At 38.3% G+C, this 26,126-nt stretch overlaps 1 protein-coding gene across 6 annotated transcripts in view; it reads left to right on the top strand.

Annotated features, from left to right (window-relative positions):
- Nucleotides 1–26,126, top strand: part of LOC131693670 (6-phosphofructo-2-kinase/fructose-2,6-bisphosphatase) — an 81,717-nt gene that overhangs the window by 23,730 nt on the left and 31,861 nt on the right. For 5 of the 6 annotated variants that reach the window (XM_058981706.1, XM_058981705.1, XM_058981704.1 and 2 more), the window contains exon 2: nucleotides 22,808–23,094. In XM_058981706.1, coding sequence (XP_058837689.1) covers nucleotides 22,808–23,094 — 287 coding nt within the window. Of the gene's footprint in view, nucleotides 1–22,005; nucleotides 22,673–22,807; nucleotides 23,095–26,126 lie in introns of those variants that run through there. The other variant, XM_058981708.1, reaches the window with a different exon arrangement.

Raw genomic sequence — 26,126 nt, 5'->3', positions numbered from 1 at the left:
ATATCATTAGGGCCCCTTACACGAGGCGCTAGTAATGTCATTACAGAGCAGTAATGTCACTTTTAATGATCGTGTAAGGCAAGTAATGATGGAATTCTCATACAATTTCAGTAATGACATTACTTAGTAATGACACTTTTAAGGCGCGTGATTGATTGCTGCGGACCTCAGCCTTGCCGGAATATTGGAAATAAATTTATTCATCAATAGCGGCCCTTACACGTTCAATATTTTTGTCAATACTAGAGAGTATTGACAAAAGTATTGTACGTGTAATGGAAAAAAGTTGTATTGACGATGTAGATTTCAAACGGGACTGAAATATTGTAACAATATCGTCAATACTGGTATTGACAAAAATATTGAACGTGTAAGGGCCGCTAATTGATTGTTGGTGGAATTGAAGACAATTTGGATTAATGATATGTTTTCAGCCACTATTGATCTGGAATGATGAATTGATTAATAGGGCCCCGTACACGAGGCGTTAGTAATGTCATTACTGAGCAGTAATGTCACTTTTATGAACGTATAAGGCGAATAATGATGGAATTCTCATGCAATTTCAGTAATGACATTACTTAGTAATGACACTTTTAAGGCGCGTGATTGATTGCTGCAGACCTCAGCCTAGCCAGAATATTGGAAATAAATTTATTCATCGATTAGGGGCCCTTACGCGCGCAATAAAAGTGTCATTACTAAGTAGTATCATTACTGGAATTGTATGGGAATTCCATCATTACTCGCCTTACACGCTCGCGTGGTGTGCCGGGACATCACTTCATAATCGCGCGAAAACAGACAGCGTTTGAGACCGCGTTTGAAACTTCGTAAGTGCTGAGTGCTTTCACCTTATTATCGGAGTGTTATCAAGTTTGCGCGATCGCGGGCGTAGGTGTGCGTGGTTGACCGCGAAGGGCTTAAGCGTTCGTATGTCAACGTGTTTGTCACGTGTGCTCGCATGTGACTTCGTGTGTATAAATTTGATTTTGCAACCGAGTGGCCATTCACATATTCGTGTGTGTTATTGGGAGGTTTCGGTGCGCGGTTCTTATTCTGGCAGGGAGTGTATTATCCCATATCACTAGAGTTCCCGGCCATGTCGGCATGGAGCGTGTTGTCCAGTGGATAGGAGTTTTTTTTTCGTTTTTTTTTCAATTGGCCCATTTGAAGGCATGGACCTACACGGCTGGTAGCGAGGATAGACTTCCGGAAGTAACCAATTCATGATCGCGAGCGTGTGGGTTCATGTTTGCGAGATCACAGATGTAGGTTGCGTGGATGATGGCGAAGGTCTCAAGCATTTGTATGTGTTTCGTCTATGGCTAGGAAGGCGGTTCGGAATTACCCGCGCAGGGGCTGATCTTCACGAAATAGAAAAAGTAGATCCTCACGGTTCACTATATTTATTGCAACTGATTGAAAGTATAATTGATAGATACATAACAGGTTGGATGTCTTTACTGCTTCTACGGTATGTGTGTGTATCATTCGTGCACTAATAATATTGAATTGCCAGAGCTCTAAACCGGCTATTAATTTTGCATGACAACGGTCCGATGATTTTGCGTTGAACTTCTAGCGAGACGCAACATCCTCCCCCGCTTGAAGCATGTAGATTATTTGCTTCAACAAATCTAAAATAATGATTGGCTGGTATCTGTCCGGTAAAGTGTTCAATCCACGAGAGCGGTTTGTGCGCAGGATGAATCAGTAGATTCCGTAGGAGTAACTGTCGTCGGTGGCCAGTCGTGTACACATACCTTGGAAACTCTCGTAACTGACACACTTCAGATGACTTTAAGGTTAGGGTGGAGTGGGATCCACCGGAAAAACTGTTTCGGCGAACAGTGGCAACAACTGCCTCAAAGTCATCAAGATGTAATTGGAGAAATCGAAACGATATGTGAAGCTTAACTATTATACTCGCTTATGGTAATGATTGCAGCGCTCGGTTTATCTCAACAGAAAGGCACACAAAATGGCGTATTCCTTCAGTAACGATTGGCGTCGGTAAATTCTCCATCGTAGAAAACAGGGACGATGAAGATGGCCATTTGTCGTTGCGGAAAAATGAAAGCTGCATGGATGAAGATCCTCGGAATCACAGCTCCCTGCGCAGATCCTGGTCACGGCACCATGTTTCTTCTATGGCTAGGAAGGCGGTTCGGAATTACCCGCGCAGGGGCTGATCTTCACGAAATAGAAAAAGTAGATCCTCACGGTTCACTATATTTATTGCAACTGATTGAAAGTATAATTGATAGATACATAACAGGTTGGATGTCTTTACTGCTTCTACGGTATGTGTGTGTATCATTCGTGCACTAATAATATTGAATTGCCAGAGCTCTAAACCGGCTATTAATTTTGCATGACAACGGTCCGATGATTTTGCGTTGAACTTCTAGCGAGACGCAACAGTATGTTAACGTGTTTGTCGCGTGTATTAATTCGATTTTACAAGCATGTGTCTATTCGCATATTCGCGTGTGTATTTAGATGATTGCGCGGAATCTGATACTTAATTTTCAGTGCACGGTTCAGATGCTAGAAGAGAATGAGTGCTCCCATGCCACTAGAGTTCTCGGTCATGTCGCCATGGAACGTGTTGTTTAGTTGACATGAGAATCATTTTTTTGTTTGGTCCACCTGAAGGTATTGGAGCTATGCTACTAGGTCCGAGGGTAGGGACTCGGACCTAGTAGCATAGCTCCATAGACGTAACCGATTCATGATCGCGCGAACACGAACGTTTGTAGGTTCAGTTCTGAGACCGCATTTGTGAGTTAATAAGTGCTAATGCGTTCACTTAGTCACCAGAGTTATCCTATTTGCGTGGTCGTAGACGTAGGGGTGCATGGATGATCGCGAAGGGCTTGAGCGTTTGTATGTTAACGTTTTTGTCGCGTGTGCTAGTGTGTATGTAACTTCGTGTGTATAAATTATTTTCTATAACCGTGTGTCCATTCGCATGTTGTTGAATGATCGCGCGTGGACCGTGAATCTGATACTTTATTTTTAGTGTATGGTTCAGATGCTAAAAGAGAATGAGTTCTCACATTTCACTAGAGTTCCCGATCATGTCGCCAACATATTTTGATTGGTCCAACTGAAGGAAAGAATTTAGGCTTTTTATACCGAGGGTTGGGACTTCTGGACGTGATCGATTCATGCTCGCGCAAACGGTTGGTTAATGCTCGAGATGCGCTTGTAAATTTATAAGTGGTAAAACGTTGACTTAAATACCGTGGTGTTTTAATGTTTACGAGATCGCGGGCATAAGTATGTGTAGATGAATTGCATGTTCGCGTTTGTGTCTAGGTTTGTGTTATCGCCAAAGCCTCGAGCGTTTGTACGTTTGGAATGAGAGAGATTGTAAGTGTACATGAGAGAATACGCAATTGATTGTGTTAGTGAGTGTTTGTATGAGTCTAATTTAAGATATAGTAGAAAAACAAAATTGACATGCCGAATAAAGATAAAAAAGATGCCTAGAGATTAAGATGGGGGGTAAGGGTTTCAGCGTGAAAGAAACCACTTTCTTAGAGCTTTGCGTGAAGCTAATTTATCAAAACTTTTGAACATTATAGTGTATCATTTCAATAACATATTGTAATTTTGCTAGGCAAAAATATTGACAAACGACTTAGTGACGAAGCTTTTTGTAGAACGTCTCTAGAAAAACATGATTTGCGGTGTTACCTGGCATTCAAAAACTACTTAACCAATTTCTGTCAAACTTTACATACAAGTTCTACGTAAAAAGTACCTAACCCGTACGTTGAGTTTTTGAGATAAATTTTCAATTTCTCAAAAAAATAACGTAGGGGTTAGGTATTTTTAACATAGAATGAGTATGCAAAGTTTGAAAGAAATCGGTTGAGTAGTTTTTGAATGGCAGGTAACACCGCAAATCATGCTTTTTCCAGAGAGGTTCTACAAAAAGCTTCGTCACCGAGTCGTTTGTCGATATTTTTGCATAGAAAAATTACAGCATGTTATTTAAATGATACACTATAATGTACAAAAATTTTGATCAACTCGCTTTACGCAAAGTTCTAAAAAAAATCACTATTAAAGGCAACTGAAATCTTTTAGAATTTTGTGAAACTATGCTGACTGTAAATTAATCGTACCTTAATTTATTCAATCCGATCTTTCCAAATGAATCGAATCAAATGTTCGAATTGAACAACGGGAAAAAGCGTTCAACGAATTCTAGAAACGAAAACATTGCACGAGAGACAACAAATTACCCATTATTTAATCATATACGCCAGTTCTGCATCCATTCCCTGACTCAGCTGTCATAAATACTCAGACGAACACATACACAGACAGATATACGTCTAGCACAATTTTACACTAGTACTAAAAACTACAATTATTACCACATTAACACCAATAGATTTCTACTTTTACATTTCTTTAATGGTTAACTGGTAGCTTGGGCTGATGCAAAGTATTAAGAAACACAAAACATAAAAAGACCCATCAAGCTGGAGGAGAGTGTTAAATAATTAAATGAATAAATAAATAAACCACCAGTGTGGTCCACCCCGATGGAAGCATTATTTAAATAGGCGACCGCGAAAAGAACCGTAAAGATAATGTTTAGCTGTTCAAATTACTCCTCGTCTGAACTATCATAGTCTGTGATGCCAGCTGTGGGCCAATCACGTTGGCAAATTCATTCTCCCTTACAATCACAACAACAGACAGGGGTGATAATTAGCTAGCATAATAAAGATGAAATAAGAGCCCATAAACCCGTAACAAGCTTTCGTTCCTCTGCTCTGGTCATTATAATCTGCGCACGTCATTGCCGGAGGCAACACGGGTTCTGCGAATGAAAGCGCGGTCGTTTCTTTCCCCTCCTTGGATGAATGACATCAGTCAATATTCAGTCGAAAGGTCGGGTTCGGCAACAGATCCAATCTCTTTTTTTAACCTCTCAGCACGGTAACGGGTGCCTTTCAAATGTTTACGTTGTGCTACTAATTCGATTCGTGACTCGATAGGATGAAAAGTAGATAAAAAGGCTTAATACATGACTCGTAAGAGGTGGGTGTAATCGGGACTTGAATCTGACCTTGATGACTTTGTTCGGTCCAGCGATTCGACCGTTTAATATTGAGACATCGAACAGATAAGCCGCTTCTTCCCGTAGGATCAAGTTAATTCCCGATGATTAACCTCCTTACACATTGGTCAAAGGATATTAAAAGGGTAAACACTTGAAAGCTGTTGGGTGAATCAATTAAGAGGTTGATAGTGACTAACGAGATCCGCAAACAAATTCGCTCAAAGATCTCAGCAACCACGGCGTACCGTACACGTGATACAAGACTGACAGCCCCACTCAGCAACAAGTCGGTAAAACAAGCAATACAACTCATTATCAATGAACCATTCGCACCTCACTTGATTAGCACAAGTTTTATCGATAAATACGTAATAACAATAAAAAAAAGTTTGCTTGAAGAAAATCCACCTCGGACATTCTTTCGCTGAGTGATTCGTAATAATTTTACACCTCCAGGGCGTCTGCGAGAATTTTCGATTCTTTGACTATAGTTGCACAATGTAACAGACTAACAGACATAACACTCTAAAATAATGCTTTGCCCGCTTTAACGGTCATTTTAAGTATACTAGGGATAGACCACTAGTGAAAACTTGTTCCCAAGCCCGAGGAATAACACACTAGAAAATGAGTATTTGGGACCGTGTATAAAAATTGGCGCTAGTGTTCTGGAGAAACTAGTAGTTCAATATTTTTCCTTATAGTGTTGTGTCCGTTAGTGTGTGATAATAGCTTACTTTGCAATGGGCAATTATCCGCCAAACGGATTATATGCCCAGGCACCCTCCGCGTGGATGAACCAGCTGACCTTATCAACCCATCAGCCGGTCGGCAAATCCTAGCCGGATTAAACCGGCACCTGCTTGTGTGTGGTGGAGAAGTATTTGTATCGATATTAGAAGTGATACGCGGTCCTATTCAGCAGTCAGTGGAGTAAACCGGCTCTTCCAGCATGTAGACAACAGACCGTATCCATCACGCACCCGTCGAATGGCTTTAGAGTGTGGCTGTAGATGCATTCGTCAATACAAACGCTTGCGCTTGTATAGAATGTTTTTTTTGTCATGAGAAAATGTCACAAGGGGTGACCGTTAGCTAGACTGATACTTCCCAGTCAAAAAGGGCAAGTTGCTGGCTAGCGGGGGCTATTTGCCAGCTCGGATGCGCTAATTGCCCTACAATTTGCCAGCAATTTGCTGGTAATTAGGTAACTATGATACATCATAGTGGAATTAAAACGGAAGACAACGGTTAAAGTGTTTAATATAACATTCCACTAAGTCGCTCAAAACAGTGCTTTTGTTAAAGTGTCATTTTTTGCCGCTCTACCCGCCCTTAAATCGCCCCTAAATCGCCCAGGGAACGCGCCATTTAATCGCCCTTAATTGCCTGATATGAAAATTAAAAATAATAATTATTTTCGGATTCACTATCTACTCACATAAATTTATCGGTACACTAGGTAATCACCACCAGACTATAGGAAGAATCGATGGTGAAATTCGTATTGCACACCAAAACTTATCACAATCTGACTTTCATTTAGACTCAGAGATCTTGTTCCACTATACTTACACACGATTCCACAATTTTCCACATTCGTTGGCTAAATTAAGTGCACTAAACGAACAAAATAGAAGCAGGAACATGCCAATTGTTAAAAAAAAAACAATTTTAAATTTAAGCCAAACATGAACCGCCATGTTTGAAAAATGCAAAAAACAACCAAGTCCATTTCAGCCGCCAGAAAATTTGTCTAAGTATTGAAATTGCTTTTAAATCGCATTCGCAAATTGCATTTGTTCCTAGGGGCAATTAGCACAGGCGAGTTGAGTCAAACGTCAAATTTTTTAAATCGCCTGACCATGTTCGTCCGCATTTTTTTGACGGGGTTGTTTGAATGTGTTGATTTTGGTGCGCTTTCGTGGGTAGTTTTTGGGTAATTTGTCACAGGGCACAGTTGGGTGAGGAAGCCTAGTGAGAAAGGAAAGATTCAAAAATAATAGTGTTATGGAGAATCGATCGGATCAGATGTTTTCCCAGACAAGAACTTAATTTTCTTAGTACATATAATTCTAAACAGTATTTTTATTTTTTGAAGAGTTGTCCTACAGCTCGACTGTAGAGCTTGGCTCTCGGAAGGGCTTCCTGTCAGAATCACTTACTACAATTGTAGACGAGACGGGAAATGTCACCCACTGAAACACTGCTTAACGCCAACTGCAGCAGGCCATAATTCTGATTATCGCGTGAGTTTGAGCGTTTATATGTTCGCACTAAATCGTCGGGGCGTTTTTGTGTTTGCGAAATATTGGACGTAGTTGTGCGTGGATGATCGCGATCCATTGTGTATCATGTCGAGGGGCTCTAGCGTTTGTAAGTAAACGTGTTCGATCGTATAGGCTTTTCTATGTCGCATGTGCTTCTGTTCTTGAATGATCGCGCGAACCGTGAATATGATACTTAACTTTCGGTGTGCTCGACGAGAGTGGGTTTCCCCTGATCATTAGAGTTCCCAGTCATGTCACCATGGAACGTGTTGTCTAGTGGAAAAAAGCGATATTTTTTGATTGGTCCAACTGTATTGATCTATATTGCTAGGACCGAGGGGAGTGACTTGCGGATGTGAGTGATTAATGATCGCGCGAACACGGGCATTCGTAGGCTCACTTTTGAGGTTTAGCTAGCCAATGCAGTCATATGCACTTTGATATATTTCGCCTTAGGATGAAAACCAATTTTTCCCTCCAAGGAGATTTTTTTTGAAGCCACGCTTGCACGTGAAGGACGCAAAAACTTATAACTAATTAGTTATAGAAATGCGTTGCAATCTTGTCTTGCGGGGCATCACGCATGACTAATTGTTTTCTTAGAAACACAAGTTGTGTAAATCGGACAAGTCTAGTTGAAAAGTTAGTGTTGGCACCCTCTATGCGGTCACAGGTGGAACTAAAATGTTCTAACCGAAATATCACTCGTAATATTTACTATAATTCTTCTGAAAATGCTATTGAGCTAAACCTAACCATTATTTCACGAAATTGTCTTAACAGTCTTCGACAAAGTTGTAGTCAATTAAATCAATTGCACTTACAGTGATAATACGATGCATATAATGCCACCTAGCGACGAAAATGCGAGCTAGTGGGTTTTCTCCATGTAAATTGTCGAAAAATCCCATACAAACTTCAGGCACGTTGGTCCGGTAGCTAGACTTGTCCGATTTGCTTCAAATTTGGAGCAAATACTCCTGGTGGGACTAGGAATTGACTCGAGGGTGGGCCGATAGGGGTCGTTTTTTTCTTGTCACTCTATTGTGTATACATTTTTGGAGCTATCGTCAATGCGGCGCTAGCCTAATCCTGGTACTAAGTTACTGTCGGATTCTGATGAGAGGAGGGATTGGTTTACACCCAAATTTTCTCCTTAAGAAGGGATATAGTCTAGAGAATTGAGAATGAGAAGACTAATTATTTCCTCACAAACAATTTTAAACAATTTTTATTCAATTTCGAAGTATATATGACTTTATAACTAAACGGAAACTAAATATCCGAAAATCCTTCGGAAGCGATGCGGAAAATCACAACGATGTTGTGCACCAACAGATCACAAAAACTTTATGAAATTTTAAATGTAAGTTAAATATAACATTTCCTCGGCAGGCTTTGTGAAATCCGTTGACACTAAATGTTTTAAGGCGACGGGCGGAGCATTTTTTCAAGAGACTGTACGCGCAGATCGGTTTACTGCACAGACAATTTATTTCCTCTATCATAAAGAAATCCGAAGAATTGATTTGAATATTTATCGACGCGTGTGTTTTGTAAACGGCCAAATAAGCATACTGTCACAAATTCACTTTGACAGAAAACAAACCGTAACTCGCCGAGAACGGATGTTAACATTTTATGAAGGAGTGAAATTTTATTTTCGTCCACTGTTGTGATTTATATCGGTGAGTAATGATTTGTCCGGAATTTACCCGCGAAGTAACGCCCCATTTCAAAAAATTCGCGAGATTTGTTCCTTCATCAGCCGTTATATTTATTTCCAACGGTAAATAACACCGTAAACCCTGACTTCCAAAAAATAAGATCCACGCTCGCTCGTGTTTGACTGTCACTCATTTCGTGTAAATTACAATCGCAAATCATGAACAGTAGATTCGTGAAATCAGTTGATAGTTGGTGTTTAAGGTTCAACTGACAACGCCTCAATAAGCGGCCATCTTGGCAAACGAAAGCAGTTTTTTCTCACACCATTGGATAAATCTTCATGAAAATGAATCAATGTATTCGGGGCATTGATACATTGATTTTTGGAACGGTCTGACACAAAACTGCACAAACCTTAAAGCCAAGGGACGGAGTATCAGGAGACTGTATATTAAGACCAGTACACAAGCTGTGATCTGGGTGGTGGATTTTTGACTGCTCATTAGATTTCTTGAACAGTCCCAGTGCCTTCAAGCAGAGCTTGAAAAAATTGACATCCCTGCGTGAACTTGAAAGAAAACAAAATTCAATTCATGCCTTCCGCAATGAATGAAATATTTGGTTCGTTTCCGTCATTCGTTCTCCCGACACAGCGCATTCAGGTTCGGGCATGTTCGGTTTCAGAAGGTAACTGAATTTTGTTTCTATTCTACCTACGAGAGGGATTATTGAGCAAAAGGGCACCAGATATAAATTATGCAATTCACTTATACTCGAAAATGTAGAAGATGCCAACTTCTGCCTTCAAACTGTCCACATAATATCAAATTAAAGGAATTTACATTTCCTCTGCACTCAAGCATTCGATTCTGCACGAAATTTCAGTCAGTTGGAAAGTAAATGAATGAGGGAGGCGGCGAATCTGAATGTAGGATTCGGTAAATACAAGCAGAAATAAGTAACTGATTTTGAAATTTCGCAGCACTGCCTTCGCGACATTTCAGTTATGTCCCAGACATTACCCACCCATTATTTTGCATAAGCGAATTAAACCAAGACACTTTTATGATCCGTTTCCGTTTTTCATATATTTTTTGCTTCTTGCAAAGAATATCGGTAGCATCCAGGCATACATCGAGTAAAAATAGGTGACCACATTTTTGCTTTGCTATCGTCTTTCAATTTCTTGAAACTCCCATAATTTCTTCCTCCGCATTCTTGAACTTTTCAATTTGTGTCAGGCTTTAGATCCGTACAAAAATGAACTCGTTTGAAAAAGAAAACAGCTGTTGGTAATATAAATGTAGAAAAAAATTCGTTATCGAAGACTCCGACTTTCCATAAAAAATCATACACATTGTACTCAGTCGGACCATATCTGATTTTCATTCGGATCAAAAAAAATCCTGAAGTTTTCGAATTACAAGTCGCAGAAACTTTCAGCCGTGGCAGATAACTCGAAAGTTATCAAATGATATTACTGTCGAGTAAGCAAGCAAATTACATGCCTGCTCACAAAGTTTAGATCGACGGTGTGGTCACCGGTTCGAGATTGTAAATCTGCTTAAGGACGGGATTAGCTGTGTCAACCACTTCTTGGTCCAGTAGTCGAAGATTTTAAATGGATGTCGCATAGGAGAAGACATTTTTTTCCTTCAAATTCGTATCGAGTGACCTTCGGTGGAATGGCATCGCATGCAATTACGTCTTGTTCGACAAAGTTTGAGTTGGCATTTTAAATAATTTTAGGATACTTACCGTTTACTTCCCTCGATTATAAAGCTCTGCACTTCCGCACTTCGCAGTGGACTTGGTTTCATTATAGTTAATACAAGAAATGAAAAACCGTCTGAATTCTCAGCAGCCAGCTGCCCAGAGTAATAATGGCAAGATAAAGTTATTGATACACTTATTAATAAGTTTAAGCTCTCTCACAGTTACCTAGGGAAAATATGTGCACAAATACTGTGCAAAATGTCAAAGCGATTAGTCCAGTAGGGTTTCAGTTATGATATACCCCGCAAAATAAGTTTTTTGAGACGCCCCAGGAAATCCGCTGTCACTTTTTCAGTTTTCAATATTTTGCAATGAAAATTTGAGAAAATATTTCTCAATTGTCGCATTATATGGAAATTTATTGAATATATTAACACTCTTTGGAGCGCCATTTGAAAAAGAAAAAGTATCTTTTTACCGAATTCACCTCAGGTTTTCTGTCATAATAATGTCACCAAAGCAAAATACAGAAACATGACTCAAAACATCCCGGTCATACATAGTTCAAACGCCTTCATAATACCGGCATTGGTTGGTCCAACGCTCAATTACACTGCAATCATTCTGTCATCAGTGCGTTCGGCATCATTACTGATCTACTGTTTGTTCCACTTTGTCACAAGTGACTGTATACTCAATTTGATTCATGGCAGACACACTTTCAATCAAATACTTCCGCAGAACGGATCACTCCGAGACGGGTGACGAGCTGACCTGCAACCGACCGGCCCCGTAAATCAAGCACACAAACGAGCTGTCCCACTGTCAAAACACCAACACAAGCCATTCACCAAACGCCACCAAATAGCCATTACGGGCTAGTTGTGCAGTTCACTTAAAGCTTCGTTCGGTCCCCAGTCGATCCGCGCGTTCCACAAATGTCCATAGGTCATGGACCGGTATCGTCGTGTGTCTGTCACTAACGATATCATAAAAGCAACCGTTTCGCGGGTGTCTCTCTTGTTTATGTGTACTGTCACGCTATTAATTTAAATTTGGCCAGCTACGATTCGGACAAATGAGCGGGTTTCATTCATAACTATAGTACCTATAGACACACGCGAAGCCGACTGTTGTTGAGTGGAAATTTTCAACCGAGCAATGAGTAACACGATACCTCCGTCGAATGAATGGTTATTAGCTGTTGTTTTTGTTGTTGGGGTTATGGCGCTTTACAGTAGTATAGAATATTGTATAATCTACATGTGTACGACAAAAAACTTGCGTCTCCATTGAAAAATTGCTATTTGATGGAGGCGCTAATGGAGTGTTCGATTTTCCAATCAAAACACCACCTGATTCAGACGTTTATTTTAAGTTGTTCACTGAGCTTGACGGACGCATCGGACGCCATTGACGAACCACTTTCACCGGCTTTTAGAATAGACGAAAATGAGTGATGTTATTATTGTTATTAACTATGGGAAAGCACGCATGCCGTCAGTGACCGAGCTGATAAGAGGTGACGGACACTTGCAGGTTGTTCGTATCTTACTACGCTGTTTTTGAATGCTGCATGAAAAAAATATCTACGCACCAATCTTCGTGGAGATTTCCTTATTTGTGTGTCGGCGGCTTCGATAAATCTACGGCGAAAAATTTGGATTATTGTATCACTGCGAGTCGGCAAAAAGTGTGTCACAGCGATATGAGCTACGGTAATTCCTGGTGGATCAAACATCGGCGGATGTGACTCCCCGAATAAAGTTGGTGATATTTATGTACAACAAAAGTGAATACCACACAGAAAATTAGTATTATACAGTAGGTGAACTTTACATGAATCCTAAGAAACGATTCCAATAGTTAAAAGATAAAAGAAGTAAAACATTGACAGTTTGACGCCCGCGCATTACCCCTGTTATCAGATATCAATTGATTGACCCAATTAAAATCACCAACTGATAAAATTGCTTTTCTATCACATGATAGTTTTCGAGGTCAATTTTCCTTGCAACTAGCGCAGCCTATAGATGGTTCGATAGTGACATCAGTGGCGTAGGCAAGGAAGGAGGCAACAAACAAAAAATATATATGGGTCGTCCCGCGTGTTTTGATCACAAAAAATATGCAAACTTGAACGGATTTTAGCTAATTTTGGAAAAATTGTTTATCTAGGGTCAGTATTTCAAAATCCAAATTTGTCTGGCGATTCAACCACCCCTTGCTTTCAGGGCCGTCTTAAGACCACTCGGGGCCCTTCGGCACTACTGAACGAAGGGCCCCCTATAGTTAAACAGATTAAGAACAACATTCGACAAATGAGCGTCACATCAATGCAATGAGATAAAAGCAGAAAACCATATTTTACTTCAAGGGTTCCAAAATGGGATATTTTGTAATTGAGATAAGAAAACAATAAACACAACTAGAAAATTTAGCCAAGCAAATTTAATAAACAACTCAAGACAGTGAACGCCACGGTTTCATAATTGCCAGATAATTACCGCCAGAGATAAAGTTAATATCGGTAAAGAATACTAACAATCAATGATTCGAAATTGGCCAGGATTTTGTGGTCCGGCAAGCAATCTGCAGCTGCGGCAAATGCAATCAGATTTATGTCACAACCGTGATTATGAACCAGAGCAGAGAGAGTGTCTTCAAAAACGTCGATTACCTCTTTTGGACAAAACTGTGGTTCTTCGATGTTTTAGCCTAATACCGTTACGCAAAGTCAGGTCTAGGGAGATACAGCGTCATCAAGACAAATTTTGTGCTCAAAGACTGAAATACGTCAAATTGTCCGGAATTCGTTTTTGCTTTCACGTCAGCAAATCAGAGCTTCTATATTTTGTTTCCCAGGACATCACCCGGAAAAAGACTTTTTTGTGTTTAAGTTGTGGTAATTTTGGTTCTTCTTATGAGACACCTAGATAGTGCTAGTTACTGACGAGATGAATTTGAAGCACAAAAAAAGCAAAACTTAATTTAAGTTAGGTCTTGTGCCCTTAATGCATTTGAAATTTTTGCATGAAATTTCAATTTTTTTGACAAACCTCATTTTCAAAACATTCGAGATGAGGGATTCCACGAAGATCCGTCCGAAAATATTTAAAATTATGATCGTGACCGATACAACAAAACTATCTGAGAACGAGTTACAGGGAATGAATACTTATCGGTAAACAAGTTTTTCTAATTGACATACAAAACTGTAATTTTAATATAGAATATAATTTTGAGTATTATTTTAAATCAAAATGCATTTAATAAAAATCTTCTAAAATGCGATAGTAGTCGAGATATTTGGAATTTTGCTTCTGCAAAAACAATTAATTCGTGTCATTATGCCCTTTTTAAAAGTTGTTCGCGTAACCCTATAATAAAATGATAAAAATCTAATGTTTATCGTTTTAAAGTTCTCCTAACAACTTTTGAAATTTTTTTATAATTAATACTATTTGCAGTCAAAAATACAATTTTCTTTGTGAATATTATTCCAAACGACATTTTAACCTTTTGCGACGCTGTCGGACGTATACGTATCGCTTACTTCTCCTTAGTTTTCATTGGATTTCTTATCAACTCTTAGGGTTGTAAGGAGTACAACTAGTACAGAGAATTACGTTTGTTAATTACTTATTAGTTACAAACAATTAAAACTCGAAAATCTCGTTTTTTACAACAAATTCGGCTGCGTCTGAACTAAAAGTCCTAGAGATCTAAAAAAAATTTTGCGTGTATCTCAAACATTGAACTAAATCATACATTTTTTGCAAAATTTCTCGTAGGTCAGTTTTTTCGAAAAAAATATGCAAAAATGGAGTTTATTATTATGTTGGTCTATAAAAGATTCTGAGAGACAAGGATAACTTCTTAGTGGTCGGAAACGCCAAAAACGTGAACTTAATTCACTAGAGGCCAAACCATCGAATATATTCACAGGGTGTCTTTGGAGGAATTATTAGTATGAATATTCCCCACAATCTGATAACAATTTAAATTAGGCATGGCTTACTATGATCGAACTAAAAAAAATAACTTTTTATACTGACGAGGTAGAAAGCTGGTGTCTTCGACAAAGTTTTAGAAACTCTTATTGTGAAGAATTTTGTTGAAGAACTTATCAGATTGTGAGGAATATTCATACGAATAATTCCTCAAAAGACACCCTGTGAATATATTCGATGGTTTAGCCTCTAGTGAATTAAGTTCACGTTTATGGCGTTTCCGACCACTGTAAGTCGCCATATTGGATCCGCCATTTCGAACTTTACATTTTCGCCATTTTGCATTTTCGACGTCAGAATCAGAATCAATTACCCCGAAAACATATATCAAGCCAAAATAAACTGTATTAACAATGAAAAAATATCACGTTGCAAAGGGTTAAATCAAAATGCTCTTAACAAAAAGATTCTGAAATGTAGTAGTTCTCGAGATATTTAAAATTTTCTTAAAAAATGTGTTTTTTCGCTTTAAATTTTTAATATAAATTTTTGCTTTTGTGAAAAATTACACAGCATTTTTTTCAGTGTAAATTTTTTTATATACTGAATTATTGATTCCATGTAGTTCGTTCTCAGATAGTTTTGTTGTATAAAATTCAGTAACCGAACAAAAAAATGAGATTAATGCATGTACGCCCTTTTGAAAAATTGCTCTCGTATCAAAACATTGCATTTGGTAGAGAAAATTATGCAGATTCATACACCGAACACATCTGCAATGTTTCGTTCGTATTGACGATAGTCATATTTTGTGGTCGGCCGGTTTCTCATGGAATCTCTTTTTTTTTTATTTCGATTATAGAGGTTTTAACCTTAAGGTCATTCGCCTCTTCGGGTTTGAAAAATCTCTTATGAAAAATTTCTAACCCTATGTGCGGGGTCGGGACTCGAACCCAGGTGCGCTGCGTACAAGGCAATCAATTTACCAACTACGCTACGCCCACCCCCTCATGGAATCTCTCATATATGTAGTACATGTTTCTAACTACGCCACTGAATAACACTATCAACTACAATCCTGCTGCGGTAATATAAATATATAGCGTCCAATTTATTATTTCTGTTACTTTGATAGCAGCTTCAATTGTAGGACGGGTGTCAGAGAAAAGCCAATTTGTTCTACTGTACTACTATTAATAGCCCTGAACTTGTCACAACCCAGTCTGCTAGCCAGCATATGTGTATGTACATAGCTTTTACGATTTAGAGTGCCTCTACTTTATGTTTTGATATTTCCACAGCAACACAGGGTAAAACGATCAATCGTACGGAATGTCATAGTCTGGCTTGCACTGAAGTTGATAAAAAAAACCTTTAACAATTACATAACGCTCTCGATTTTACCGTTGCACGGAATGATGATAACGTAACCAAAGAACGCGATGAGTGAAAAAAGGAAATTTAATCCTTCCCCGTTCAAACACACTTTCAGGCTTATGCAGTCGAACAAAGGCAGTGGAGGCGCCTGCTTAAAGTGGAAAATATTGCACGAACTTTTTTGTCACATAGTCCTTATTACAGAGAACAGCTGCACCATCTAACCAACCATCCATCCCACTACGCTTCATGGATGAACCATGGAACAACAGTGTGGACGACGACGACGACGGCGGCAGCGAACTGCTTTGAGTGGGCGTGAATTTTCAAGGTCGCCACCACTTGCATCCGCCTTTCTCTGTTGTGGAAATTTTCAGCGTCATCATTTTACTTGCAGTTTGGGTAGGTAAGAGGTGTGAAGTGAATTTGCTTCTTTAGGTCATGGGAATGTTCAGGTTCGCTGAGTTTATTGAATTTATCTATGGATCTTAGCGTCCTGCCTGATCAATCCGATGGATGATTTAGGGATTATTTTCTTTATTATTACAATGGATGGAGTGCGTATACATTGGCATCAACAGCTTTACTTCGTTTTTAAGAACAAATATAGTAAAACAAATGCACTGAAAACAGTGAAATGCTTGTGCTTACATGGAACGAAAACTCGAATCGAGTGCCCCAATTATCGCCATACCATTTGACCCAATGCGTTGAACAAAGATAGTCGACACTGCTCTAACCAATGGTTACAGATGGATGGGGGGATAATATAACCATGGACATGGAAATAGGATCATTACCCTAAGTGTTGTTTTGTTTCTGTTGTGAAGTGACGCATTTCAGGTGAAAATATCTTTCAATTATCTTTTTTGGCAAATTTTGATTTGGTTAGAGTATAATTGATTTTATTTGGTAACGTTACCTATTGAAAACAAATTTACAAACACTTCTATTTGCTATCCGAGGGCAGGCGTTATTCCGAAATCTATGTTAATCCATGTTCAATTTTTTTTTACATACTAGTTTGAGCGCTCACAGCTTTGATAATTTGATTCGATCATATCTGGCTTAAACAATGATATCAACATGGATTATGGGTTTCTGTATATGAGAATGGGCTTCCAGGATAGAGCCCTCAATATAGATCACCACATAGTGACAAATTCGGGACAATAATGCACCAGTTTTACTAAGGCAGTGGTTTTGACATTAAAAATGTCTTACACCATTATCTGGGGCTAGGTAACATTCAAAAATCAAAAATATCCCTATGTAACGAAACTTTGTATGGTTTGTACGCTTATAACTCCACTATTATTATATAAGATAGATTTCAATCATTCATACACCAACCAATTCAGAAACACCAACTTTAAATATTGGTAATAATTTAATATCTCTGCAATAAAAGTAGTCTTAGAAATCTTTAAAATTAAAAAGTTCATGAATAAAGGGAAACTTGGCATTCGTGAGGCAAATTTCTCAGGCAGAGCCGTCAATAGGACATACCTTAGTGGCCCAATCAAACACGAAAAGTCATAAATAGAGGCGACGCATGCCCGTTTAAATCAGTTGTTGCTCTTATCCCATACGAGCAACATCGTCTGCGGACGATACAATAAGCGCTATCGATTTTCGTTAACGTTGGCAATAGGGTTACCATATTCACAGATTTTTCTGTAATGTCACAGATTTTTTTCATAATTTTTGATCACAGATTCTTTTTCACAGATGACAGATAAAAATTTCCCAGATTTTTGGAAATATTGAGATTTTTCACAGATTTTTTGGAAATTTATCACAGATTTTTGGAAATTTATCACAGATTTTTGAAAATTTATCACAGATTTTCACAGATTTTTTTTTCCTATTTTAGTCATAGATGGTAAAAAGATTTTTTTGGCCGAAACACAGATTTCAATGGGGCATCCAGGCATTCGCACACACTCGCACCTAAGTGACTGAATCATATACGGTTAGTTTATAAAAAGAGATGACGCGTGCATGTTTGAATCAGTTTTTTGCCCTTATCTTGAACGGGCAAGATCATGGCTGTAGCGTTTGGACGCTACAGTAAGCGGTAGACGCTATGCATTTTAGGTAGAGGTGACATCGCACACAGTTAAACCGTGTACGGATTTTTCGGATACCAGCACGGTTGTTACAAAATGTTTTGAAAAGTGGGTGGGTGGGGTGGTTTGGATTCAGTTCAATACGGCAGGGTGCGACTTGTGTGTGTTTCTTGAGAGTTTGCGTTCGAAAAAAATAACTTATTAGTATGCATGCGTGTGCGTTGTAACTTGTTAATCCATGTTTAGGACGCTTTGTAGGTGCGTAGGGTAATGAGCCTATTGGCATACATTTTTTTACTTTTTATTTTCTTTGAATATTAAGAATCATGTTAAAAATTTGGGAGATGGTATTAAAATACTTTGTGGGATATTACAATTATAAACTTAAAACAAGACAATTTTACACTACACGCCCAGTGATAGGCCTGTTTTAATTTAAATATCTCGTAATACACTTCGAGTTCCATTCTGAAATGTTCACACAATTTTCTCGATAAAATTATAAATCCTTTGAAGAAACTAAAAAAAAATTTCTGGCTCAACCCTAAAAAAATTATTAGCAAATTAACTTTTGTAGAATACATAAATTACATAACAAAAAACAAATATTCCGAAAACATTTCCGGTAAGATCGTGCGAAAACGCAACTTTTATTATTCAATGCTTTTTTTCTGCAAATCTAATAGTTTCTGAGTTATCAGGGAATGTCCAGTTTCACATAATTAAATTTTTTTTATAAAGTTCAAAAACTCATAACTTGAAAAATATATCAAATTGAGCCAAAGCAAAAACTTTGTGTCAGTAATTTTTAGCTAAAGAATGCAAAAACAAAATTGCAGGAAACTAAAAATGTAGTTGTAAATCTGACGAGGAGTGATTAGCATTCTGCCAATTTAAGACTTTTTTGGAGGTATCCAAATGTCAGAAGCAAATATTTTTTTATGTCGCCCCGAAAACAATATTTTTATAACATAAGTAGAGTACAGTGGGCTCAAGTCGGTCAGTTTTCTTTGGCGAGCTCGTGCGATGGTATTTTTGCACTAATTTTGACAAACAAGCACTCGTTGGAAAGGTTCAAATAAATAAAATCTGGCAACGTTTTGGCAATAATGGTGTTCTGCCTGGCTATTTTTCAAGCTAAATCCAATAAGGCGAAGGTACTATTTTTCGATGTTTTTGAAATCTGGGGGTACGATAGGCCACTATATTCGGGGTTAAATGTACACACCTAGAAAATCATCTGTTCAACTTTTATTTGAAGAGTGATAATACTGCAGTTTATTTAAAAATTTAATTGACTTCATTCGGATAAGAAAATGAAAAGTGGCAAATGATGTGAAAAATCACGAAATCGCGAAAGGAAATGCTGAAAAAACATACTCTTTCGGCAGCTGCGTCAGGCTTTGTAATTGGTGTCCTCCTCGTTGCCAGAGTATGGAATTGAAGTTGTTCGTTCCGGCTCACGTGGTTGCTTATCTGTGAGACGATTAGTAGTGACCTATAGTGTCCCCAAACGCCTGACCTATCGTGCCCCTAAGCGTATGTTTCGTGTTGATGCCCGTATTTTTTCATAAACAAAAATATCCAAAAACCAACACAACTCTCGCGTTCAGTATTCATTTTTACGTAAGAAAATACTCACTTGACACTTTTTATACTGATTAAATGTACTGTACTCAGGACGAAAGACAATGCGTTTTCACAAAACAACACGCGAAAACATAAATGACACCGTAACTAATACAACTGATCCACGGTAACAGCCGAAATGACAGTCGTCAACGATGTTCTCTACCGTGTATCTAATTCACACAAGATGAGCGAGCTCTGCAATTACATAGCAAAGATAATGCGCTATACCTATTGTACCCCCATACCTATTTGAACCCATTCTACTCTTCTCCTATGTAGCTGTAAAATTATGTTGTGAATGATGTGGAAACAAAAGTTATTGGCAATAAAATCTTGACTCGTCAAATGGCAGTTGTTTGGCATTTTTGAAGGTTAAATGAAAAATCCGCAATCTGCAATAGCTTTTTTAAGCAAAACAATAATTTGAGCAGCAGGGGGTTAAAATATCACACAGTACAGGGAGATTCGAAGAAAATCGTTTCCCGAAATCTGTGACAGTTTTATGGGTGTTCTAGATACTGCGCAAGTTCATACAGTGATTCGTGGTTAACGGATAACTGGAGCTAATAAAAAAAATCGAAGGTTTAAGCAATTCTGGAACATATGCGGTTCGGTACAGACGAATTTCGCGCCAACTTGAACAAATGTTGTCAGCACCCTCTCAGATTTTAATGAAACTTTCTCTACATGAGAACTTTGTCACAAAAAGTCACTTTGCATACTTTGTTTTTCTAAAAGTTATCTAGACTGTCTTTTGATTAGACTTTCATCGGCTTAGTTTTCAATAAAAATACGCTGAGAAAAAAATCAGTTTGGACAAGAATTTTTTTTTAAATAATTTTTTTCCTTGAAAGTGCCTAACTTGAATTTTTGACGGTAGGTAGAGAAAATAATTACCTATTTTGAAACAAAATTTCATCCAAATCAAGGATGCGTTTTTTTGTAAATCGACTATAAATTTTTAAAATCGATTTTTTTTCAGTGTAGGAGTCGATGAAGATTTTTTTTAACATTTTTATTCGAAAATTTGACTAATTTTGTAAAAATCACTCCTACAACATTTTTTGTAGAATTTGTCATTTTTAGACTATAGCCATTTGAAAAATATGGTAAAAAAGTTTGACCCTTTTCAAAAGACAGTCTAAATCATTTAAAAAAAAACAAAGTATGCAAAGAGGTTTTTGTGATGAAGTCTTCGTGTACAGATAATTTCATTGAAATCTGGGGGGTGCTGCCAACTCTGAATACGATTTAGCGCGAAATTCGTCTATATACTCTCTATTAGCAGTACATTTAACAAAATATGGACAGATAATAATTACTTCTAAAGGTGTATTTGAATATATATGATATTTAGGAAGCATCTCTTCAGTAACTAGCGCCAAGTTGAGGTTAGTTAGGCACTACTCCAAACAATCACACAACTTGGGTGATTGTCTAAAGTAACTAGTCGATTCCGAGTGATGTTTTGGCAAGTAAGAACAGAAGCACTGTTTGGCTGACAGGAAGGCGAATGCTTTTTGCCTTGGGAACCTTGAATAGTGGGTAATTTTATTTGCGCGTTTAGCAAAAAAATCCACTAAACTTTTCTCGCTTGTTTTTTTAGAATTTCTGCATTTATAATACAATTATGTTCGTATCTTGTACCTAACTCTTTTTATATTTCAAAATTTAAAGTATTAAAATGGTCACCCTACACACACCACAGCTGCTCCCATCTGTTGTCCGGTCCATCAACCATTCATTTTCACCACCACCGATGCACCGCAAATAAGCATAGCGATGAAACAAACACGTGTTTGAACATTGCTACGTTAGACATCTGATGTTTGTAGTGGTTTGACCGATCCCTATCATCAAACAATCATCAAAGCAGCAACAACACGAGACGACGAGAGACGCCGTTCGTTGGCTGCGGCCGACGGGGTCAGGTATACAGTTAAGTGAAGCGTCTCTCCTCCCCCAGTGATGACGATTGAACATCATGTCGCGTCGCGGCGGAGAGCAATGATGGCGCTAAAGGGGTCGTCCGAAATGAGGCAACCATTATAATCACATGGTGTTGGCAGATTCAGCATACTGAAATTATTAATGCATACTCGGATCAGAGTTGATAATGAAAATAAACCACAGTTGATTTCAGTCGTCACGTTGTCTGGGACTGGTCCCAGGTAGTCTTTGAGATTCGATGAAATCCTACCGGAGCTGGTCCTATTCTCTCTTTGGCTACGAATGCGAAGAGTTGATTGCGGTGCCGTGCGGTTCCTTTAGTGGCAATAATTTTTCGATTCTTAGAACTTAGAGAAACAATAGTCAATTTTCGCATCAAACAAGTGTGTTACAAGTGTAGAAAAGTAGAATTTTACGTAGATTGTGATCCGTTCGATAGCACAAATTTTTCAATATTTTGACATAACATATGCGTTCGCGACTGAATTCAGATTTGTTTCTGAAGTTTAGAAAAAATAATCGATTGCAAATTTACTGACGAGGCACCTTTTTCCTCGGTCATTTCAACACCTTTATTGTGTAAAACTGATAAGCAAAAAAAAATCGCTGCTCCTATTGCCATACAAAGTCATAACAGCTCAAAGTGGTTACGTAGATTGAACATTAGAGGCATCCACCGGACACGAGTCTGTCGGCTGACTATCACAGGTTAAAAAGCCTACTATTAGCTAAAGTGACAACGATTTCCTCTTAATTGTTCCTGACTGCCGTGCCGTTAGTGGTTCAACAAATTATTGAAGTTAGCTCGAGCTCGTATCCAAGCAGGCAGTGACGTCGCTGTGCGTAGACGGCCTCGCAGTACAATGGCGGCTGATGATAAAACTAACGATACAATGAAATCACTCGGGTGGAAATTTCTCAACAAGGAGACCTTTGGCAACGGTATGCAGAGTGTTTCATGTTTTCCCTTCTGTCTACACCCCACGATTTTGTCCGACTAGACAAACAGAAGAGTAACAAATAGTTCAACTCGCAGTCACTAATCGATATTCTTGCTTTCTTCGGTTTCCCTGCCAGGTGAACGTGCCAACTACGTAAACAGTCCACATGTCATCGCTATGGTAGGGTTGCCAGCGCGAGGCAAAACGTACATTTCCAAGAAACTATCCCGCTACCTGAACTGGATCGGTATCAACACGAAGGTGTTCAACCTGGGCGAGTACCGGCGGCACGCGACCGACGCCTACCGGAGTCACGAGTTCTTCCGACCCGACAACGAAGCTGCGATGGCTATCCGGCAGCACTGCGCCGAAATGGCACTGGAAGACGTTGGTCAGTGGCTGGAGAATGGTGGTGAAGTGGCGGTAAGTGTGTCCTGCTAGCTTAGTGGGGTTTGTATAGCAAAATCTGATAATGTTGAAAGATTAGAAGCGGGGGATTGTAATCGAAATGCGATGACGGTTGATAAGAAGTCGAGCTCAAATTGTAAATTATAAGATTTTGTAAATCGGGTCTAGGGTTAGAGGTTAAAGGGTAAACGCGGTATAAAAATGCATCGATTTTCTGCATAAATGGTAAATCTTGTTACTACTGTCATGACAATGAGCTGCCCATATTGGTTATAAACGTTTTTGAACTGGCATACCTTATTGGCGATTAGCGGCAAAACTAAAATTAGTAATAATAGCGGTATTATGGTGATTATAAAAATACTTTCCATAAATAAAGTTTCAATTGGAAACCGAGACCCAATCAGTACCAATATTAAACTGCTTGATATTTTGGACTACGTAGGGGATTCTGTTAGGCCTATCAGAGAGAAGGATCGGCTGTATATGATGCAAAACTGACACTTCCCAATGATCTCGATATTTTCCTTCCTCGCATGATGCGGAGAGTTTCATGAATTTACATCATCTTCTGAAGGTTTAGCTTGACTTAGGAGGAACGGGAAATGATGTTGCGGCGGCTACGGTGCTCAAAAAAATACCCTTTTGAACCGCACACATGTAACTCTGTGAATAATATTACAAACCATTATGTTTTCCACCCTTTTCGCAAGATGTTTACTCAACATCTTATAAAATGATAGTTTTCCTTCGTTTTTGTGAGCAATTATCAACAAATTTAAAAGTGATATGTTCTTTAAAAGTTATTTTATTACCAAGGTTTACAGAAAATACATCCACTTTGACAAAACAAAATGAAATCAGCAACACTTCACTTCTAGCGCTATCTGTGCACGCTTTCAACGTGGAATTGCCAATTGAGGCAAGATATACTCACGAAAACAAGTAAGGCTAATAACAGTGACTATTACCTTTATTTTGAGCACCAACAATTATAAGTATTATCCGTAGAACCGAAGTTATTGCCATTAGTCTGATTGGACACCGCTGTGGCCAGGGACAGTTTTATTCAACGGTGAAATTTTAATATCTTTGTTGTCTTGAAATATTGTTTCAAACTGATGAAACCATTTAATTTAGACTGTCTTTGGCTACCTTTTCCATGCAATTGGACTACAGCAAATTTACTATGATAATTGTGTTGGGTATTGAATACTTTACGGTGACGTCACAAATGAACTGAGTGTTCTTTACGATTTGCTTCGAGCAAATCTAGTCGTTCACAAATTTTTCTAAGTCCATGTAAACAGTACAAGCGAACTGTCAAGAAAAAAAGAGGTTAACTGTGTCTGTAAAGAACCTAATTGGAAGGTAAAACTGCTTCTGCTCGTGTTTACTGCCCACAACAGTGTCAAGGAAATATAGTTTTGGAACGCTAGTAAAAAGGGTTACCGCAAGGTCAAAGTTTGGACGAAATATCCAACGAGTTGAAAAATTTACTTGGCTTTACTCGTTCACTAGTCATTCTTATGAAGAGAAAATCTAACGGCACTAACACGCTTAAATGTGTTAATCCGCTTCAAAATCGAAATGCAACTTCTCTACCTATACAAGCATCTTTTATCTCCGTTTATGCATCCTACAATGCTGCATCATCATGTAACATAACTAAAAGAACGATGGCTATCACGCCTCCAATTTCGTTTTCAAACAACGCTTCGTTTCCTTCAACCGATTTAGGTAGCATTACGGATGAAAAATTGAATTTCTTGCAGCTATCAATGTTTCAATTGATAACTGCAATTCTACCTCCATGTTTGAAGTTTTTTTAAACTGGGTAGGAATCTGTAAAACTTTTTTTGGTGAATTTAAAGGTCAATAATAACTACAAACATTTAAATTTGTTATATTTGAATACTTGTTTTTTTAAAATGTGCGAAGACGAATTATTCAACTTCTTGGAGTACATAATGTGCTTATAGTCGTTGTAATCGAAACTTTTTTGAAGCCAAAGATTAAATTGAAGAGTAACTCTAATTTTGTTATTCATCGATTTAATCGAATTGTTCGATTCGGTGGAAGAATTGCAATAGCGCTTAATCGCAGGATCAAAGATTGCGTCCTACCGTTTCTTGACACCAAGGTAATCAAGTAATTTTTATTGCTGCAGCGTATTTGCCTTTTCAGTCCCTAATAAAAAAATATTATACACGAACTTTAACCCATATAGTCCTACGATTCCACATATTGTTCGGATGATACCCTGAACAGGTCGTTAGGCTCTTGAATCATAAGATGTTTATTAGGGGTGCACTAGCGAGCAAATTATTTTCTTGAAACGAGACTTACAAAAAATCCAACGGTAAACTACTTTTTAATGATTGCTCTGTTGATTATTATTCAATTTTATTCCCGAATGGACCTACGTGCTATTCGTCTGTAAGGAATCCATCAACAATTGATTTGGATTTGACAGATCAAAGTCACCTTTGTAGCGAATTGATTACACATGCTGACTTTGATTCTGATCACCTTCCAGTAAATTTTACCTTTCAATATAGGGGCCCCTTTTCAAAATTTTGATGTAAGGTTTTGAACGTTTATATCTTTTGTTGTACTGAATGGATTTAAAAAATTTCTTCGGCATTGTATTAAATTTTGGAATATGTAGGACATTCATTATCAACGGAAAACTAGTGTTTTGACAAATCTTTCGAAAACGACTCATAAAAGAAATTTTCAGCCCATCCCGCACAAAGCCGTCAATATGGTGCACCAACTGAACAATAAGATAATGAAAGGTTTTAAATATAGGTCCACTACATGTTTCTATGATTATTCGTATTGGGTTGCTTAACGAGAGCAGTTGGTGGGGGAAAGCCGGCATATTAGTTTTGGTTATGCCATTAGAAGCCGGACGGAAAGGAAAGGCTCATGCACGGAACGAGAACGAGCGAGAAAGCGATAGTAGTGCATATTAGCGAAAGCATTACGTACATTTTGAACCTTAATAACTTTCCTTCTACTAAACGGATTGCCAATCTTGT

The sequence above is a fragment of the Topomyia yanbarensis genome, chromosome 3 (assembly GCF_030247195.1).
Source record: "Topomyia yanbarensis strain Yona2022 chromosome 3, ASM3024719v1, whole genome shotgun sequence".
In the NCBI taxonomy this organism is placed as follows: domain Eukaryota; kingdom Metazoa; phylum Arthropoda; class Insecta; order Diptera; family Culicidae; genus Topomyia; species Topomyia yanbarensis.
This window is presented reverse-complemented; position numbering and strand designations above follow the sequence as displayed.